Source organism: Dendropsophus ebraccatus, chromosome 10 (assembly GCF_027789765.1).
Source record: "Dendropsophus ebraccatus isolate aDenEbr1 chromosome 10, aDenEbr1.pat, whole genome shotgun sequence".
Taxonomy (NCBI): domain Eukaryota; kingdom Metazoa; phylum Chordata; class Amphibia; order Anura; family Hylidae; genus Dendropsophus; species Dendropsophus ebraccatus.
The window spans coordinates 69678312-69696454 of NC_091463.1; the positions used below are offsets into that span (position 1 = coordinate 69678312).

Here is an 18143-nt window from a genome sequence, read left to right on the forward strand (position 1 = left end):
GGCCGTTCTGTGACCCGGCCGGGTCATGGAACGGCCGGTCCGATATGCAGTGTGCACATAGGCAGTATTACACAAAGCGATTATCGGGCATACACAGGCAATTAGCTACTGATAATCGCTTTGTGTAATAGGTCATGTTTTAAATCAACGATCAGCTGGCGTGCACGATGTCGGCTGATGGTTGATTTAAAGCATAACTTAAACCTTTGGGGCGCTTAGTAAATTCAAAGCAAAAATCGGATATCTTAAATATCACAGTTCCAGCTACGGAGGCTTCCACACTACAGCATAGCTTCCCATTCAGGTGGAGGTCTAATCATATTAAATACTTGGGTGTGGTTATACCGGCGGATTCTCTTTGAATTAAATTATAAACCAATGTTAGCACAATTAGAGAAGGACCTTCAAAGCTGGAGCTCCCTGCCACTATTGTGGTTTGGTAAAAAGAGTGTCTTGAAAATGGACTCTCTACCCAAGTTTTTATATGTATTCCAGACAGGCCCTCTGAGTGTTCCCGGCTCTTTCCTGAAAAAGCTCCGGAGGCTGGCTTCCAAATTCATGTGGGGGAACTCTAGGGCCAGACTCAGGCATGCCCTGCTTGTTAGAGCAAAACATAGGGGGGGGCGCAGCTATATCTGATTTCACTTTATATCATAGAGCTGCCATTGCTACTTGTGTACTGGACCTCCTACATCATGGCAATTCTAACTTATGGGTGAAGATAGAACACTCTATTAATGTACATAAATCTAGAGGGTTCTTTTGGCTCCCTAATATGGTAGGGGTGACACCCATGCTGACAGCCCTTGTTCGGGCCTGGAGGCACTTTGCATCCAAAACTGGCATTGCCACTATCCCTGGGCCACTTACCCCACTGCTGGGGAACCCACACTTTCCTCAGTTCTCTGGTGGCTCCTTACTATTCCCTAGTGTGGAGCCTCTTACTCCAAGGATCCGAGATGTGATGGGACAGACAGGGGTGCGAACCTTAAATGACCTCAGAGGAGATAGGCCTATGCAAGTGGGCACGTGGCTTTAATATCTCCAGTTTAGAGGGCAAACTTAGTCCTTGGCTCCAATATCGTTGTTGACAGCCTCCCTAACGTTGTTTGAACAACTACTGTATGTATGGCCTCTGAGGCCCCTATGCATACCATCTAATTGATTTATGGTATTCTTATTTTTGAAGGGACGGGGACCTGCCCTTGGGGTTCAAGACCGCCTGGCATGGAGAGCTTGGTAGAGAGATCACCAAAGAAGAATGGTCAAAGTCCTTTATTTTGACTCATAAATTATCTGTGTCCAGTAGAATCCAGGAACTCAACTATAAAATCCTGACCCAATGGTATAGGACTCCAGAAAAGCTACATAAAATGTATCCTTCGGTATCCAATCAGTGTTGCTCGGTGGTGGGTTCCATGGAGCATATATGATAGTCCTCTGCACCTGTTGCCAACCTGTGGAAAGGAGTTCAGGGGCGCCTGTAACCTTTACCCCGGAAATGGCTCTTTTGTCGGTGTTGCCTGGCCCCCTCTCCAAAATCAAGAAGGGTATGGAAGTCGCAGTCTCTCCCTTCCAGGAGCCAATTGGTAGAGGCCTTTAATCTGATCATGCGTATGGAGGAGCTAAGATCAGATGAACATAATGCAGGGGCCAAATTTAACAGTATATGGAGACCATGGATGGACTTTAAATCCCCACCGGAGCTTGCCACATGGTTGGCAGGGTGCCCGCTCTGAATGGGTAGACTGTGACTTCTCTAAGGTGCGTGGGACCCGGTGGTTCTGGTGTGGCAAGAGTCTTTCCCCTCCCCTTTCTTACCCTTTTCCCTTCTTGTCCCTTCTTTGTACTGCCCCCCCCCCTCTTGTACACATGTCTGTCCTGAAGTGTTTGGTTGTTATGTTTTCATTGTTTAGATAAGGTTATACTATGAGTTTCGGTTAGGCCCGGAGATGTGCCTTAGATACGACACATGGCCTTCTATCTTTCATGTTATGCCTTTGATGTTTATTGCTTTCCTCATACATGGTGGATTGTACCGGGAAGAGATAACGCCTGAGTATTGTGCATCCTGTTTACATTGTATTTTCATTATTATTATAGTTTTCCGATGCTAAAGGACCATGTCCTCTTTAGATTTTGATAGGCGAACGCATCGCTGTATAGCCTTCATATATTGTCATTGCCAATATAACCGTTGTCTATGTTAAAATCATTTCTAATAAAAATATTTTGAACCATAAAGCATAACTTAAAATCACAATAATGATAGCAGTGATCTGCTGGCCATCACTCCATGTAAAATGAGCTTTCAATAGGCCTTCTGGGTGATTTAAGGATCGTCCGGGCAGCCCCCCCACAGCTCCCCAAGGACCCCTCCCCCTGCTCCTTCACCCTTGCTGTTGGCACGTGTAATAGCCTTGACAGTGAGCGGGGAACGAGGAGCAATCGATTGCTGCCCTGACAGGTTGGCGCTCACTTGCTCTGAAATATCGGGCCGACTAATTCGGCTCTTAATGTTATTTTTTAAGGCTTCTTTTTACTGTTGAAGGCTTTGACCACACAATGTCTTTTTTGGCCGATTGACAGACTTTTTTGGACGGATATCGTTTTGCACTCAAATAACGTCCATTAAAATCAGCTTATTTATGTGGAAAATCATCCATTAGGATATGTTCACATTAAGTATAACACCCGCCATACTGTGACCCGGCCGGATGTTACTGAAGATCATCCCGGCCGATACTGCAGTACCGGCTGGATGATCTTCACTTCTGGTGAATTGGGATGCAGGTGCATCTGTGTGCGCCCGGATCCCAATTCACAGCTGCACACAATGACGCATGCGGCCAGAGCTGCACTCTCCATTGTGTAAACTGACATGTCTGTTCGGCCACTATTCAATGAATAGCGACCGCAGAAAACTGACATGTCAGTTTTTTACATGGCTGCTAGCGTAGTATACACTTAGGGCGACATGTATCATCCGGCGTACGGATGATTTTTCGGCAGAAAGTGCCGATTTGCGTATTTTTTTATTCGCAAATGGCCGATTTGCAAATAAAATATTCGCATATCGGCACTTTACGCCGAGTACGCCGGGGGGTGGGTGTGTGGAGGGGGCGTTACGGGGGGCGCGGACTCAGAGTCTGCGCTATTTATCATTTTTTCAGCGCAAATATACACCGAAAACCTACTCCACCTTTCAGGTGGCGTAGGTTTTCGGCTGTGCGCACCGACGCGCACGGGATTTATGTAGAGGCGGTCCGCCTCTACATATATCTCCGTAGCGCCGGAGATGCAGGGACATTTATAAGTCCGGCCTAAAAAACGCCGGACTTAATAAATGTCCCCCTTAGTATACACTCCGGCCGGGATTCCATAGATGGCAGCACAATGTAATGCAAATGCAAATTGGCAACAACGACCGTGATTAATATAAAACTTACGTAGTGTGAACATGGCCTGCTGTTTTTTTCAATGGTATAGGGGATACAGCTATTAGAGAATACTATTGTCATTAGGGGAAGTTAAAATCAGAGGAGTGTAACAATTTTTAAGGTCAAGATATTGTTCTCTTCAGTTATAGGATGCATATAAAAGAGGAAATCACTAGAACTGACCCTCAGATGCAAAGGGTAGTGGCTAGGGAGGGTTTACGGCTGAGACGCCAGGGTACTTGAATGGCCTCTGGATACTTGCCATCTGATTAACATATGGTGCATGATAAACTAATGTTTTCTCTAAAGATAAACTTTTTTAATGTTTGGTTTAGCAGGTTTTTAGTGCAGTTCACCAAGTTTGTTCATCACTACTTACCTGTACACACTCCCCCAGTGTCCTTCTACGGGTCACCAGTGTCCCCCACTGTCACTCCCAAGATGAGAGTGACAGCCCACTCAGCCAATCACTGGCCACAGTGGTAATGTCTCAATCAGTGATTCGCTGAGTGGGCTATCACTCTGAAGACCAGAGTGACAGCCCACTCAGCTAATCACTGTCTGCGGAGCTGGCTGTCACTCGGGAGATTAGTTTGTCTCGCAAGTGGAGGCAGCTACAATCAGTGTGGGACTCCAGAGACCCATAGGAGGACATTGAGGGAGCATGGACAGGTAAGTATAAGCTCTTTTTTGTTTTCTTTGTGTATTAAAATGTACAGCTGCCATATTGGACTGGGTTACGTATGAACTTAACAGAAAGTTTGGTAAGGAATCTTAATTCGTAAAGTTCGGTTTGCTCGGTTTCACTCTCACCGGTTCTGTGGTTCAACTCACCCCTGGTTTTGGTTGAAAAAAGACTGACCAAAAGACAGATGGAAAGACTGTGTGTGAACATAGCCTTATACTACAATATGAGTTCATGTGAAGCCAAATAATGTCTATATATTTAGTACAGGTCAAGACTAAAAGCGACTCAGCACAGCGATATCAGTCACTGAGTCACCAGACGTCATATATATTGTGTCTCTAGTTACCAGGTTTTAGAGAAATCCATTTAGTATATTTTAGGATGGGGTCCTTAATTACGGTAATTGGCTGTTTTCTGGCAGGCGGTATTTTTTCTATAGCCATATGTGTCCTCCGCTGTCTTTGTCTGTGAAGATACCAGTGCTGATTACTTATTCACAATTTTTTTTATTTATTATTATAAATGTCACGTTCTGCAAAAAATCCTAATTATACCCTATTGTATAGAACACAGCAAGAAAGCTTCTGCTTTTCAGTAAAAAAACTAAAACAAAAAAACAAAACAAAACAAAAACCCGGTAAGCAATTTAAAAAAAAAAAAAAGTTTTCTGGTCTGTATTAGGGCGGCACATGCAATAACACAAAAGAAATTGTTGGATTTAATAATGCCAGGAACGGTAAAGGCAAATACTTGTTGAGAAAATCCCAGCAGAAATGAAGTAATATTGGTAGAGTGTCTAGGATAAGCAGAGCAGATGTCGCAGTGTTGTCTCTATAGATCTTCCCTCTCCAGTCTCTCTCCAGATGCTTGTATATGACATGATGCTATCATATTTATTTTAGGCTCTTTAGCAGAGCATTAAAATTCTTAAACAAATCACTAACTCTGCCATAAAGATGTCCCAGTAACGATGTGGAGTTTATTTTGCTGTTTGTTTTGGGCATGGAGAATAAAGCAGAATGCACACAATAAAATAAACTCATTCTGTGTACAATACACCCATCAGCCATAACATCTGCCTAATCTTGTGCGGGTCCCCTCAAGCTGCCAACACAGCTCTTACTCTTCCAGGCATTGAATCCGCAAGACCTTCGAAGGTTCCTCAGGTATCTCAGAGGCTAGAAAAATATAAAAAAGGCGCCATAGGGTGATGAATTTAGAATACTGGTGGGAGGTAGAAAGATGAATCTGCTCACCTTGAGATGTACTAGGAGCACAACACCTAATAACGCTATCAGTGAAGAGGGGATCAAGCCGGAGGATCCAGTTCCAATGTTGTCCGAGGTCCAGAGCCAGAAGATCCCGGAGAGATGCAAATGCAGAGTAAGATATTCAGATTTCACTAAGGATAATTCAGGAACTCAAACAGTTACATGAAGTAACAGTGGATGCAGATTTGGGAAAAACGTGGCTTAGTTGTCTAGTGAAACGACGCGTTTTATGTCTCTTCTATCTTGAGAAAGGGACCTGGAGCCCATAATGTATTGTTTTTATGAGACACATGAACCACGTCTTTACCAAATCTGGATCCGTTGCTACTTCATGCCGGTTAACGCCTGGTTAAGGTTCCTGCAGCATCCTCTGTGAGCTGCCAAGATCTGACATTGCCTACCCTGATATATCTGGCACCTTTGGGTCCAACAATTTGCGAGGTGATCCTATGGATCAGACTTGATTTTTAAGTACACCTCACAAATGCTTATCGGGCTAATTCATCACCTTGAAAAATTGCTGAACAATTGGTACCAGGAAGAGGACACAGCCATTAGAGAATACTATTGTCATTAGGGGGAAGGTAAAGTCAGATGAGTGTAACAATTTTTAAGGTCCAGATATTGTTCCCTTCTGTCATAAAATGCATATAAAAGAGGAAATCACTAGAACTGACCCTTAGAAGGGGCGTGGCTAGGGAAGGTTTACGGTTGAGAGGCTGGGATACTTGAATGGCCTCTGGATACTTGCCATTTGATTAACATATGGTGCATGATGGACTAATGTTTTCTCTAGAGATAAACTTTTTTAAAGTTTGGTTTAGCAGGTTTGCCGAACGTTGAAGCAAAGTTTAGGTTCATCCAAACCAAACCTTAAACGAAGTGCACTAAAACAGCTAAACAATTGCAAGCATTGAACTGTTTTTTAGTGCGGTTCACCAAGTTCGTTCATCACTACTTACCTGTACACCCCCCCCAGTGTCCTTCTACGGGTCACCAGTGTCCCCCAATGTCACTCCCAAGATGAGTGTGACAGTCCACTCAGCCAATCACTGGCTGCAGTGGTAATGTCTCAATCAGTCACTCGCTGCCTGGACTGTCACTCCCGAGACCAGAGTGACAGCCCACTTAGCCAATCACTGGCTGCAGAGCTGGCTGTCACTCCAGAGATTAGTTTGTCTCGCAAGTCGAGACGGCTACAATCATTGGGGGACTCCAGAGACCTATAGGAGGACATCGAGGAAGCATGGACAGGTAAGCATAAGCTCTTTTTCGTTTTCTTTCTGTATTAAAATGTGCAGCCGACATATTGGACTGGGTTTGTTATGAACTTTACAAAAAGTTTGGTAAATAATCTTGGTTCATGAAGTTCGGTTTGCTCGGTTTTCTCAGTCCATGCTTCCACTTTCACTCTCACCGGTTCACTGGATGCTTTAATTATATGAAGCCTGTCCTGTGTAGAAAGATGGAAAGGGCAGCAAGCTTTGGAGAGACGTGCTCAGCTGTGCACTTCTTGGCGCTCTTTCTAATGAACTGTGGGGGGAACGCTCAGATCAAAACTTTTGTCTCTGTGGCATGTGTCTGAAGTGTTTGTTTTTTTTCCTCCCAGAGACACTTTCATACATATCACAATTTTATTGTTATCTATTTTTGTCAATCCAATTCACATTTCTGACTAAAACTTACTAAATTGGAGCATTAAAAAAACTTCAAAGTTAATTTGGACCTTAAACTTTTCAAAATTTGTTAACTTTTTTAAAAAAAAGTTTTTCTTTAAATCTGTGTAGGTGATTGTGTGTGGGAAATGAGTGCATTTTGCAGAACCCTATGATTTGTTAAGGCTTAGCTATGCTTTAACTAGCTGCTTTAATTTGTGTGCAATTAAGTGAAGAATGCAGACAACATGGAGACAGGACACACAGAAGAATCAAAGAGTAAGAGCACTATTAGTTCATTTATGGGCTGTTCATGCTTTCATGCTGTGTCATTAGGGTTCCTTTATTTTACTGTGCAAAATGGGTATGTTAAATGATTAATATAATCAATGTGCTACTATGGTTCTCGATATAAAATATGCAGCCTACCGACATAGCTTCAAGCCATTTTTATATTCTTCTACAAAAAGACATGGCTCAGGATAATGGCTGGGAACAAAGGCCTAAGATTAAAGGAGACCTTCTATATATTTATGCAACACAATACTTCTTTAGAATGATAGGTCTTTTATACTTTTATGTCTTCAATTACTTTTTATGCAGATGACTCTACAAGGATTGTCAGTTTTCAACTCACCCATGTTATGAACAAAACAGACTCTCTATATCAAGAACCTGTGATTGCCGAAAACAGAGGCTATGATAGATGTCACCATGTAGGAAGGAGGGTCCTTAGTATTTACCTTGTTTATAAAAGTTGAGTTCTGGTTTTATCTACACCAAGATCATCTATCATGACACTAGTTCCATCCAGTTTATCTACGTTACATCAACTCCATTAAAACCACCAAGTTTTTTTAAAAATATATATAACTGAGGTTATGCCATCTTAGCCAAGTTCATCTATGACTATACCAGGAAAGTTTTTGCAGTTATGTCTGCTCAACCACCTTCATATATACTTATACCAGCTCAACCAAGTTAATGTATGATTGTACGACTTTGGCCAATTTCACAAGTTAAAGGGATACTCCTTTGTAAAATCAATTGGTAGCAGAAAATTTGTAAGTTTCTGCCACTTAAAAATCTCAAGTCTTCCAGTACTTTTCAGCTCCTGTATGTCCTGCAGGAAGTTGTGTATTCTTTTCAGTCTGACACAGTGTTCTTTGCTGCCATCTCTGTCTGTGTCAGTAACTGCCTAGAGCAGGATGGGTTTTCTGTGGGGATTGGCTACTGCTCTGGACAGTTCCTGACAAGGGGTGGAAGCAGAGGGCAATGTGTCAGACTGGAAAGAAAGCCTCACTTCCTGCAGGACATACAGCAAGTGATAAATACTGGAATATTTAAAAATGTCTATTTAGAAGAATTTACTAATCTGTATTACCTTCCGACAGCAGTTGCTTTGAAAACTTTTTTTTCTCCAGAGTACCTCTTACAGAATTAAATACAACTTGAATACAAATACAAAAAGAGAGAGGGACCTGCTCCCAAGAGCTTCAATTAGGAGCATTGAGGGTGACACGAGAGGCAGTAGTGCTTTATTTTCAAATGGTCCAGCCATTGTACATAGATTCAGAAAGTACCTATAAGTGTTGGGTGAGCCAGTACAGGTACAAAGTGCATGGAACTCTAGGAGATATAGAGTAAAAGGCAAGGGGACAGCAGAAGGAGAGGCAAATTTAGGCAATGATATAAGCATTCCTGAAGAGATGAGTCTTTAGGGCACACTTGAAACTGTGAGTGTTGAGAATGAGTCTAATGTCTTTGGGTAAAGCGTTCCAGAGAACTGGTGCCTGGTGCAGCACAAGAGAAATCTTAAAGGCAGGAGTTTGAGGTTCTGATTATGTAAGATGTGGGGCTACCAGATGTGTCTAAAACAACAGTTTGAGGAACTGTGGATGGGTCTCCAAAGTAGAAGGATGGTCACTGCACCTCTGCTAATGAAGCTGCATTGGCAAAAACGGGCTTCCATTATCATGGCAGTGTCTGTATTAAACCTCTTCTGGTTGGCAAACTGTTGCCTTATAAATCATGTTTTCTGCTATATTGAATGGATGGACAATGGTGTGTCTGGCAAGAGACCTGAGAGAACAAACACTGCAACCATTGCTGGTAGAATACAAGCTTGCGGTAGCATCATCATGGAATGTTTAACATTTTTTTATTGGCAATTTTTGGGCCACACATCCAGGTGGAAGGCACTCCTGTCCAATTTAAGTATGAGTTCTACCATGATTATCTTCCTTGAGGTAGATGGGATCTTACAGGAAGACAATGCAACGTCACATGGCCAACATTGGTTGGACTTCAAAGTACTACCCTGCCCCCTAATTCACCAGATGTGAACCCAACTAAGCTCATGTAGGACCACCTCAGTTGTGTTCACTCATGGGTCATCTCCCATCCACCCTCAAGCAGCTGTGGGATACCTCCATATACCGACCAGGATTTTATTGAGTCCTATTGAGTTTATTGGTGTTCATAGTAATGTGACTGGACTGGCTATTCTTTATAATATCATGCTACATTTTACTTATCAATTTTTTTATATGTTAAAAAAATCCTTATTCTATGTCAGACAGACAGGCAACGAATACATTTCATGTCCGCCTGGCACAATGCTAAGGCTGGTGCTAAACAGTGACATTTTGTTGAACACCAGTGGTTTTAAAATGACCGTGTGGCATTTGTAGTGTTTTCTTATAGGAAATAAGGTAGTGGACAACCTTCCAAAGTCACATGGTTACATAGAAGCTGTATGGCAAACTTTCATATCACTAGAGTCACTAAACCCCAGTTACTGAGGCTCGCACCTCTGTTACTTGTACATGACCAGGTCAGCTTTTCTGCCTCTGGATATAAATACTGACGCTTTTTTTATTCTTTCAGTAGGCAGATATCTCAAAGATGGCGAAATGCAAAGCGTAACTCTTCATTATACAATGAACAATCGTTAATTACACGTAACGGGAAATCTCTATAAATGTTTAAGATTATAATTGTCGCGTGTACAAGCAGAATATAGTATTACTGGAGTCAAGTTGTGATACTAATCACCATCTGCAAGATGTTTCTTTAGATTCGTGTGGGTGTTTTCTGTTGACTTCTGTATGTTTTCTTCTATAGCCATGGAAGCATGAAACCTTTAACACTAAGAATCATTTCTCTCTTAACATTAACAAATGATTTCTTTCAAAGGAGATGTCCGGCAAAAATTTTTTCTTACTACAGTATTGTATTGCCCCCCAAAAGTTGTACAAATCCCCAATATACACTTATTACGGGAAATGCTTATAAAGTGCTTTTTTCCCTGCACTTACTACTACATCAAGGCCTCACTTCCTGGAAAAAATGGTGATGTCACGACCAGGGCCGGTTTTAGACAAACTGTGGCCCTGGGAAAAACTAAAGTGGGGCCCCAAAAATGCATATGTACATCCAGCAGGTATTGTGCATAGTGTGCAGCAGCATGTCCCCAGGCGCAAGTTTTTATGCAAAAAATTTGCCTGCCTCACTCAAAAGGCTAAAGCAAAAAATAAATTTGCTCATTCTCGTGCAATTAAGTGAGTGCATGCAACTTGCAACACAATGACCCATTACTACCTCCCATGTATATATGGATAGACTGACAGGAGATACTGTAGATAGATAGCAGATAGATAGATAGATAGATAGATAGATAGATAGCTCTTACACATATATAAACACAGTACAATATACAGTAAACAGTATGCACATCGCACATACACATACATATACCAATACAGATAACATCACACATACATATACTGTACCAACAGATAACATCACACATACATATACCAATATAGATAACATCACACATACATACATAGAACAATACAGACAGACAACATCACCAATACATCACACATGACACATAGCACTGTACAGTGTACACATAAACACAGCATACTTATCCAGCTGGGTGCAGTCTACAAGGGGTTAACTCAGCAGGCTGATGTAAGGTGGCTGAGGTCTGGCTGTCTTACTTGTGTGCAGAGGTTTGCACAATATTGTCCCTCCCTTCTTCCTGTCGTTCCGACTGCTGCCGATTACTATAGCAGGAAGCTGCTGAGCATCACGTGCACATGAGGGGAGAGGAGGCGGATCGGATGATTCTTAAGGTTGCGCTGGTGGCACACAATATATAAATATATAAATAAAACATATAAAAATAAATAAATAGATAAACATATAATATACCGTAGCGTAATTGTCCGATCTATTAAAATATAACAAGTGTCATTGCGAACGGTAAACGGCGTACACGAAAAGAGGGGGAAAAGTGCGCACATTACCGATTTTATGTTACATTATATATATAAAAAAATTAATAAAAAGTGATCAAAACGTCCGATCTTCACAAATATGGTATTAATAAAAACTAGAGATCATGGCGGAAAAAATGACACCCCATACAGCCCCGTAGGTGAAAAAATAAAACCGTTATAAGCGTCACAATAGTCCCATTTTATTTATAATTAATTGCCAAAAAAAAGGATTTCATAAAAAAATACATATATAACATTAGAGAATCTGTGTAACCTGCATATGGTTGTGTTCAGGCTGACCTATAGAATAATAGTGTCATGTCGCTGTTACCATATAGTGCATAACGTAGACACAGGAACCCCCCAAACGTTACCATATTGCATTCTTTTTTGCGATTTCACCAATTTATATCTTCATAAATAATATATTTGGAATTCCATCATACATGTTATGGTAAAATGAAAGACGCCATTACAAAGTACAACTATTCCTGTAACAAATAAGCCCTTACATGGCCTGTAGATAAAAAACTGAAAGTGCTAGAGCTCTTAGAAGGGAAGGAGGGAAAAACGGAAACACTAAGATCAAAATTTGCGCGGTCCACTGGGTCATTTTGGGCCTGGTCCTCAAAGGGTTAATTTTGCCTTTCTCTAAATTTACCACAGAAATCTCTGGTTAAAGGTGTTGTCCAGTGAAAATCTTTTTCTTTCAAATCACCTGGTTTCAGAAAGTTATATAGATTTCTATTTAAAAATCTTAAAGCGTGACTGTCATTTCAGGGTAATTTAAAAAAAAAAACATTAAATATCAACAGTACAAGTGATTTTAAGAAACTCTGTAATAGGTTTTATAAACCAAAAGAGTTTCCTTCTGTACTGAAAAAGCAATCTCCCAGCCTCCCCCCTCACTTCAGAAGAAGCAGGATTTCTGTCTCCATTATGTGGCTATGGAGAGGGGAGGGGCTGTTAGGAGTGACTGAGCACGGAGCAGTCCTGCACAGCACAACACCCTGCAATCTTCTTTCAGTAAGTTTCTAGATAAGCACTGACCTTTCTGACCCCAGAATTCTGCGTTTTAGGTGCCCAGAGAGTCTACAAACAGCTGACCCTCATGTCACCTCTTCCTGCTCCCTCATCTCCCTCGGCCCCTCCCCCCTGCATAAGGATAGAATGGAGAGAGCAGAACCCGTCTTCACTGGCTTCTCTGTAATGAAGACGGGAGAGGAGGCGGATCGGATGATTCTTAAGGTGGCGCTGGTGGCACTCATTGCTGTTTGTAGTAAAACCTTGACAGCAATTAACTTCAGCCAGGTTTACTTTTAGATGGTCCAAGCTGCTGCCAGCAAGCCCCTGCATTGATCAAAGAACATTATAGGAGCTCCAGGGGACCTTTGATGATGGGGGCCCTGGGCAATTTCCCAGTTTGCCCCCCCTAACGCTGACCCTGGTCACGACCCGACTCCCAGAGCTGTGTGGGCTGTGGCTGTGGGAGAGGATGATGGCAGAGGCATGCTCAGTATCCCTCCAGTGCCTTGTGTCCCTCAGTGTCCCCCTGCCATCATCCTCTCCAGCAGCCACAGCCCACACAGCTCTGGGAGTCAGGGCGTGACATCACCATGTTATCCAGGAAGTGACATCACCATGTTATCCAGGAAGTGAAGCCTTGATGCAGTAGTAAGTGCAGGGTAAAAGCACTTTATAAGCATTTCCCGTAATAAGTGTGTATTGGTGATTTGTGTAACTTTTGGGGCCAATACAACACTTTAATAACATTTTTTGCCGGGCTTCTCCTTTAATTTTGCCTTTCTCTAAATTTACCACAGAAATCTCTGGTTAAAGGTGTTGTCCAGTGAAAATCTTTTTCTTTCAAATCACCTGGTTTCAGAAAGTTATATAGATTTCTATTTAAAAATCTTAAAGCGTGACTGTCATTTCAGGGTAATTTTTTAAAAAAAAACATTAAATATCAACAGTACAAGTGATTTTAAGAAACTCTGTAATAGGTTTTATAAACCAAAAGAGTTTCCTTCTGTACTGAAAAAGCAATCTCCCAGCCTCCCCCCTCACTTCAGAAGAAGCAGGATTTCTGTCTCCATTATGTGGCTATGGAGAGGGGAGGGGCTGTTAGGAGTGACTGAGCACGGAGCAGTCCTGCACAGCACAACACCCTGCAATCTTCTTTCAGTAAGTTTCTAGATAAGCACTGACCTTTCTGACCCCAGAATTCTGCGTTTTAGGTGCCCAGACAGTCTACAAACAGCTGACCCTCATGTCACCTCTTCCTGCTCCCTCATCTCCCTCGGCCCCTCCCCCCTGCATAAGGATAGAATGGAGAGAGCAGAACCCGTCTTCACTGGCTTCTCTGTAATGAAGACGTGTTTGCCTGATAATGCACAGATAAGAAGTCAGGGGGGAGGCTGGGAGATTGCTTCTTGAGTACAGAAGGAGGCTTTTTTGGCTGATAAAACCTATTACAGAGTTTCTTAAAATCGCTTATACTACTGATTTCTGCAATAAAAAAAAAATATGACAGTTACGCTTTAGGTCTTCCCATACTTATCAGCTGCTTTATGTCTTACAGGAAGTGGTGGATTTTTTCCAGTCTGACACAGTGCTCTCTGCTGCCACCTCTGTGCGTAACAGGAACTGTCCAAAGCAGGAGAGGTTTTCTATGGGGATTTGCTGCTGCTCTGGACAATTCCTGACACGGACAGAGGTGACAGTAGAGAGCACTGTGTCACAATGGAAAAAAATACATCACTTCCTACAGCAGCAGATAAGTACTGGAAGACTTGAGATTTTTTAATAGAAGTAAATTACAAATCTCTGGCACTTGCTGGAACCAGTTGATTTGAAAGAATTACCCCTTTAATTGAATGTAAAGTATGGTTATGCAACATTTGAGTAAAAAAAATATAATGCACTATGAGACTTATTTCTATTAAAAACCTATAATAATTGATATTACAATTGAGCCTTCATGTAAATAGCACCCACTTCCAGTAACACTATTCTTGTTTTGCTTCATAATCAATTACATCAATTGCTTATTAAGGAGCAGCTCCAATAGTTTATAAAATCCTGAGCCCTGCCGAATATTGTTCTATACATAGCAATTACAGTAATATGTGTTGAAGTGCTCTCATTCGCTAAGGTAATGCGTTAGCTGTTCCTTCTCCCAAGTCTGGATCCACGTGACATTACCATTGTCCTTAATGAAAGCTTTTCTTGCCGCTTGTATATGTTGAGAATACAATATGCACATAAAATTGCATTGCAGGCATAAAAGGGAAAGACATTGAAGCATTTTGATAGATCTGCGGAAAAACAAATGGCCATATAAAATCCATCCTTTTGCGAATTTTGAAGCTTGAAAAGAAACTATTCGATGATGAATAAATATATGTGAAAGTAGATTCAAATAGCATTTTCTTCACTCTCCTCTTTTCTCTCTTTTTTTTTTTTGCAGAAGCGTTTGAAATGGTAATACGGCACGCAAGAAATTACACGAACACAATGTTTAAGACTCATTACCAAAACATCTCGTCTAAGACCTTTAAACTGGTCGGTGAATTATTCACGGACATTTCGCTCTACGTCCTGGGTTCAGACATTAACGTGAATGATATGGTGAATGAGTTTTTCGATGGCTTGTTCCCGTTAGTCTACGGCAATTACTTGAACCCTGGATTAAAAGAGTCAGTGGAAAGTGTAGAATGTCTTCGACTGGCCAGACGAGACGTCGGTGCATTTGGTCAGTATCCAAAAACCATCATGACCCAAGTATCCAAATCCTTGCAGGCTTCTCGAGTTTTCCTTCAGGCTTTGAATCTCGGCATAGAAGTGATTAACACCACCGACTATTTAAAGTTCAACAAGGACTGTGGTAGGGCGCTTCTGAAAATGTGGTACTGCTCCCACTGTCAAGGTCATTTACTGGCACGGCCATGCGCTGGATATTGTGGAACTGTTATGCGAGGGTGCCTTTCTATCGTTGGGGAAATCGACTCTTACTGGAATGAATACATTGCATCAATTGAGAGACTCGCCAGAGAAATGCACGGGATTTATGACCTAGAACGTGTTCTACTAAATCTGTTTTCGCTCATCCAAGAATCTGTAGTACACGTCGAAAGAAATGGAGGAAAGCTTCTTACAGCGGTAAGTCACTTCTTTAATGTTATAAAAGGTCTTCGAGAGGTAATGTTGGAAAAGTCCTTAAACTCTTAGTCAAAATTCTAAACTATAGTTTTTTGATGAAGTTGCCTTAGGTGAGGGAATCCATTACATGGGTGAGTATAAGGAATGCCACACCTAAGCACAGTCTATTATTGTGCTATGCAGTATTTGAACAATATAACTTCTGGTCTATTCTGGCAAATGTACTAACCTTTAGACTAAGGGCTCTATTACATGGAGCGATAATTGGCCCAAATTAGGCTCTGTGTAATAAAGAGAGCGCTCAGCCGGTGAAACGATCATTGGCTGATCGTTTCTTTAGGTTTAGACCTAAAATCATCGGGCATCAACCACACATGTAATAGCGATGTGCGCCCAACGCCTGATGATTATAGTGTAAAATAATAAATAACTCACTATACCACGTTCCCGGTGTCCTCTGAGGCCTTCTGTACTACTGTAGGTGAAGCACTGCTTCTGCTCCGGTCCTTGCAGTGACCGGAGTAGAGCTGCACACAGCGTGGAAGCCCTCCGAAGGACGCCCGGAAACATGGTAAGGTAAGTTTATATTTATTATTTTACACCAAATGCCAGGGCTGCATGGCCCTTGCTGCCCGATAACACTGGTCAACAAATTTTCAAAAGTTGTTTGGTTCATAAATAAAATTAGCCATTTCTTAATGATTTTTATGTGCTGAATTCAAACATCACAAGGAAAAATGTTAATTGGCTCTAGTTTCTATGATATGGAAGAGTTCTCATGTTACTGTTTTGTGAATTGTATAGAATACAGTAAAATAGCCGACATATTTATTACTTCTGCAATCATAAGGAAGCAAGTTTACTGTTCATAAACTTTTGAAATACATTCATAGGAAACTTAGTTCTATCTGAAATCAACTACAATTTACAAGCATATCCAAGAATTTTTACAAATTAATTATGTTTATTGAACTCTGAAATGTAGGTCCTTATTCAATGGCTACTCGGTGCATTTACACGTCTTTTGTATTGATACATGGGATTGTCTCTGATAACTGTCCAACAGTAATCTGCAAGCATTGATGGGTACCATTTACCCCGATACCTTAGGCTAGGTTCACACTGCATTTGTGCAATCCGTTTTTTGCAAAAAACAGATGAAAAACGGATGCATTTGTGTGCATCCGTTTTTATCCGTTTTTCCATTGACTTCCATTATATAAAAAAAAACGGATCAAAACGGATCAGTTTTTTTTAACGGACACAAAAGTAGTGTTGAAATAACGGATCCTTTTTTTATAATGGAAGTCAATGGAAAAGCAGATCAAAACAGATGCACACAAATGCATCTGTTTTTTTTCATCCGTTTTTCGCAAAAAACGGATGAAAAACACGGATAGCAAAAACGCGGTGTGAACCTAGCCTAATACCATAACTATTGGTCATTCTAAGATGATGCAATATACCAGTTGATGATGCAATACTGGTGATGCAAACTTTTCCTAGTATTGTATCACAGGCTGTGAGAAGTATAGAAAATATTTGTGGTTCTACATGTTCTGTACTGCCCTCTGCCTGACCCAGGATAAGCTGCCCTATTTGACATCTACGAAAACATCTACTGTCCACAATACAGAAGAGGAGGAGCCAATCAATTAGCCCAAAGACCTTCACCATACTTGATCCTGTCCTGGGGCATTACACATACACAGATTTACTAACATGTGCCCCGGTACAGAAAAGGGTCAGATTCGTACCTTTTTCCGTGGAATACGCCAGCTGTAACCCCAGCTTGCAGTAAGGCGGGGAGGAGGAGTTGCCTTCTCTCGCCCTTTATTTTTCATGTGTTACACCTGGAAACGGGTGTAAACCATGCAATGTACACCTGTCCCAGATGCCCTATGATAGGCACAGGGTCAGCTAGCTCTACTAAGAGGTGAGGCCTAATTTAAGACCGACGTACTCATACTTAATAAATTTCCTCCTCTGTGTTAATATTGGCTGCTTACTGTCAAGCAATTTGAAAACCATTTAGTATTTGAGGGGGGTTAGAGATGAGAAGGAAGCATTGATTTAGGTCTGGTGTCAGACATCTTTTTCAACCCAGGTCCCCACTCAGACAAGAAAGTGCCCAGGGGACTGATAACCGGAGTGGGGGTCAGTAGGCCCCTGCGCTAGAGCCAGGAAGGTAGGTGCATGTTGTTATGTTCAGCCACCTCCTCCCGGACTCTTATGAAAAAATGGCCAACGCTGGACTTCCCCTTTAAGTAACAAGGCACAAAAACTCTGCAAACATTTTCCTTTACTTTTTGCCCTGTAGATTTTAAGTTTTTTACTTAACATTTGTATGTGTGTTTTGTTTTCGCTCCCTTATGAGTCACTCTGATACTTGTTTAAAAGTTCTTTGACACGTTGGCACAAAGAAACTATTAAAAGAGAGCGAAGCATCCGTGGTGTCAAAAGCTGCACATTTTTGCCATCTGCTACTCTATTATAAATACCATCTATTAAAATGAAAATCCTCATTTTGGTTGTGGATTGAGCGTTTTGAACCTTTTGTATGTTCAGGTTTGTTTCATTGCGCGGTGGTTGAGATCTTTTAATCAGCGGCTGGTGTCACTGCGAAATAAAGAGAT

At 41.5% G+C, this 18143-nt stretch overlaps 1 protein-coding gene across 2 annotated transcripts in view; it reads left to right on the forward strand.

Moving 5' to 3' along the window:
* The window catches only part of GPC3 (glypican 3), a 329376-nt gene that overhangs the window by 110143 nt on the left and 201090 nt on the right, over nucleotides 1–18143 (forward strand). For both annotated transcript variants that reach the window (XM_069943175.1, XM_069943176.1), the window contains exon 3: nucleotides 14816–15507. In XM_069943175.1, the coding sequence (XP_069799276.1) occupies nucleotides 14816–15507 (692 nt within the window). The remainder of the gene's footprint in view (nucleotides 1–14815; nucleotides 15508–18143) is intronic.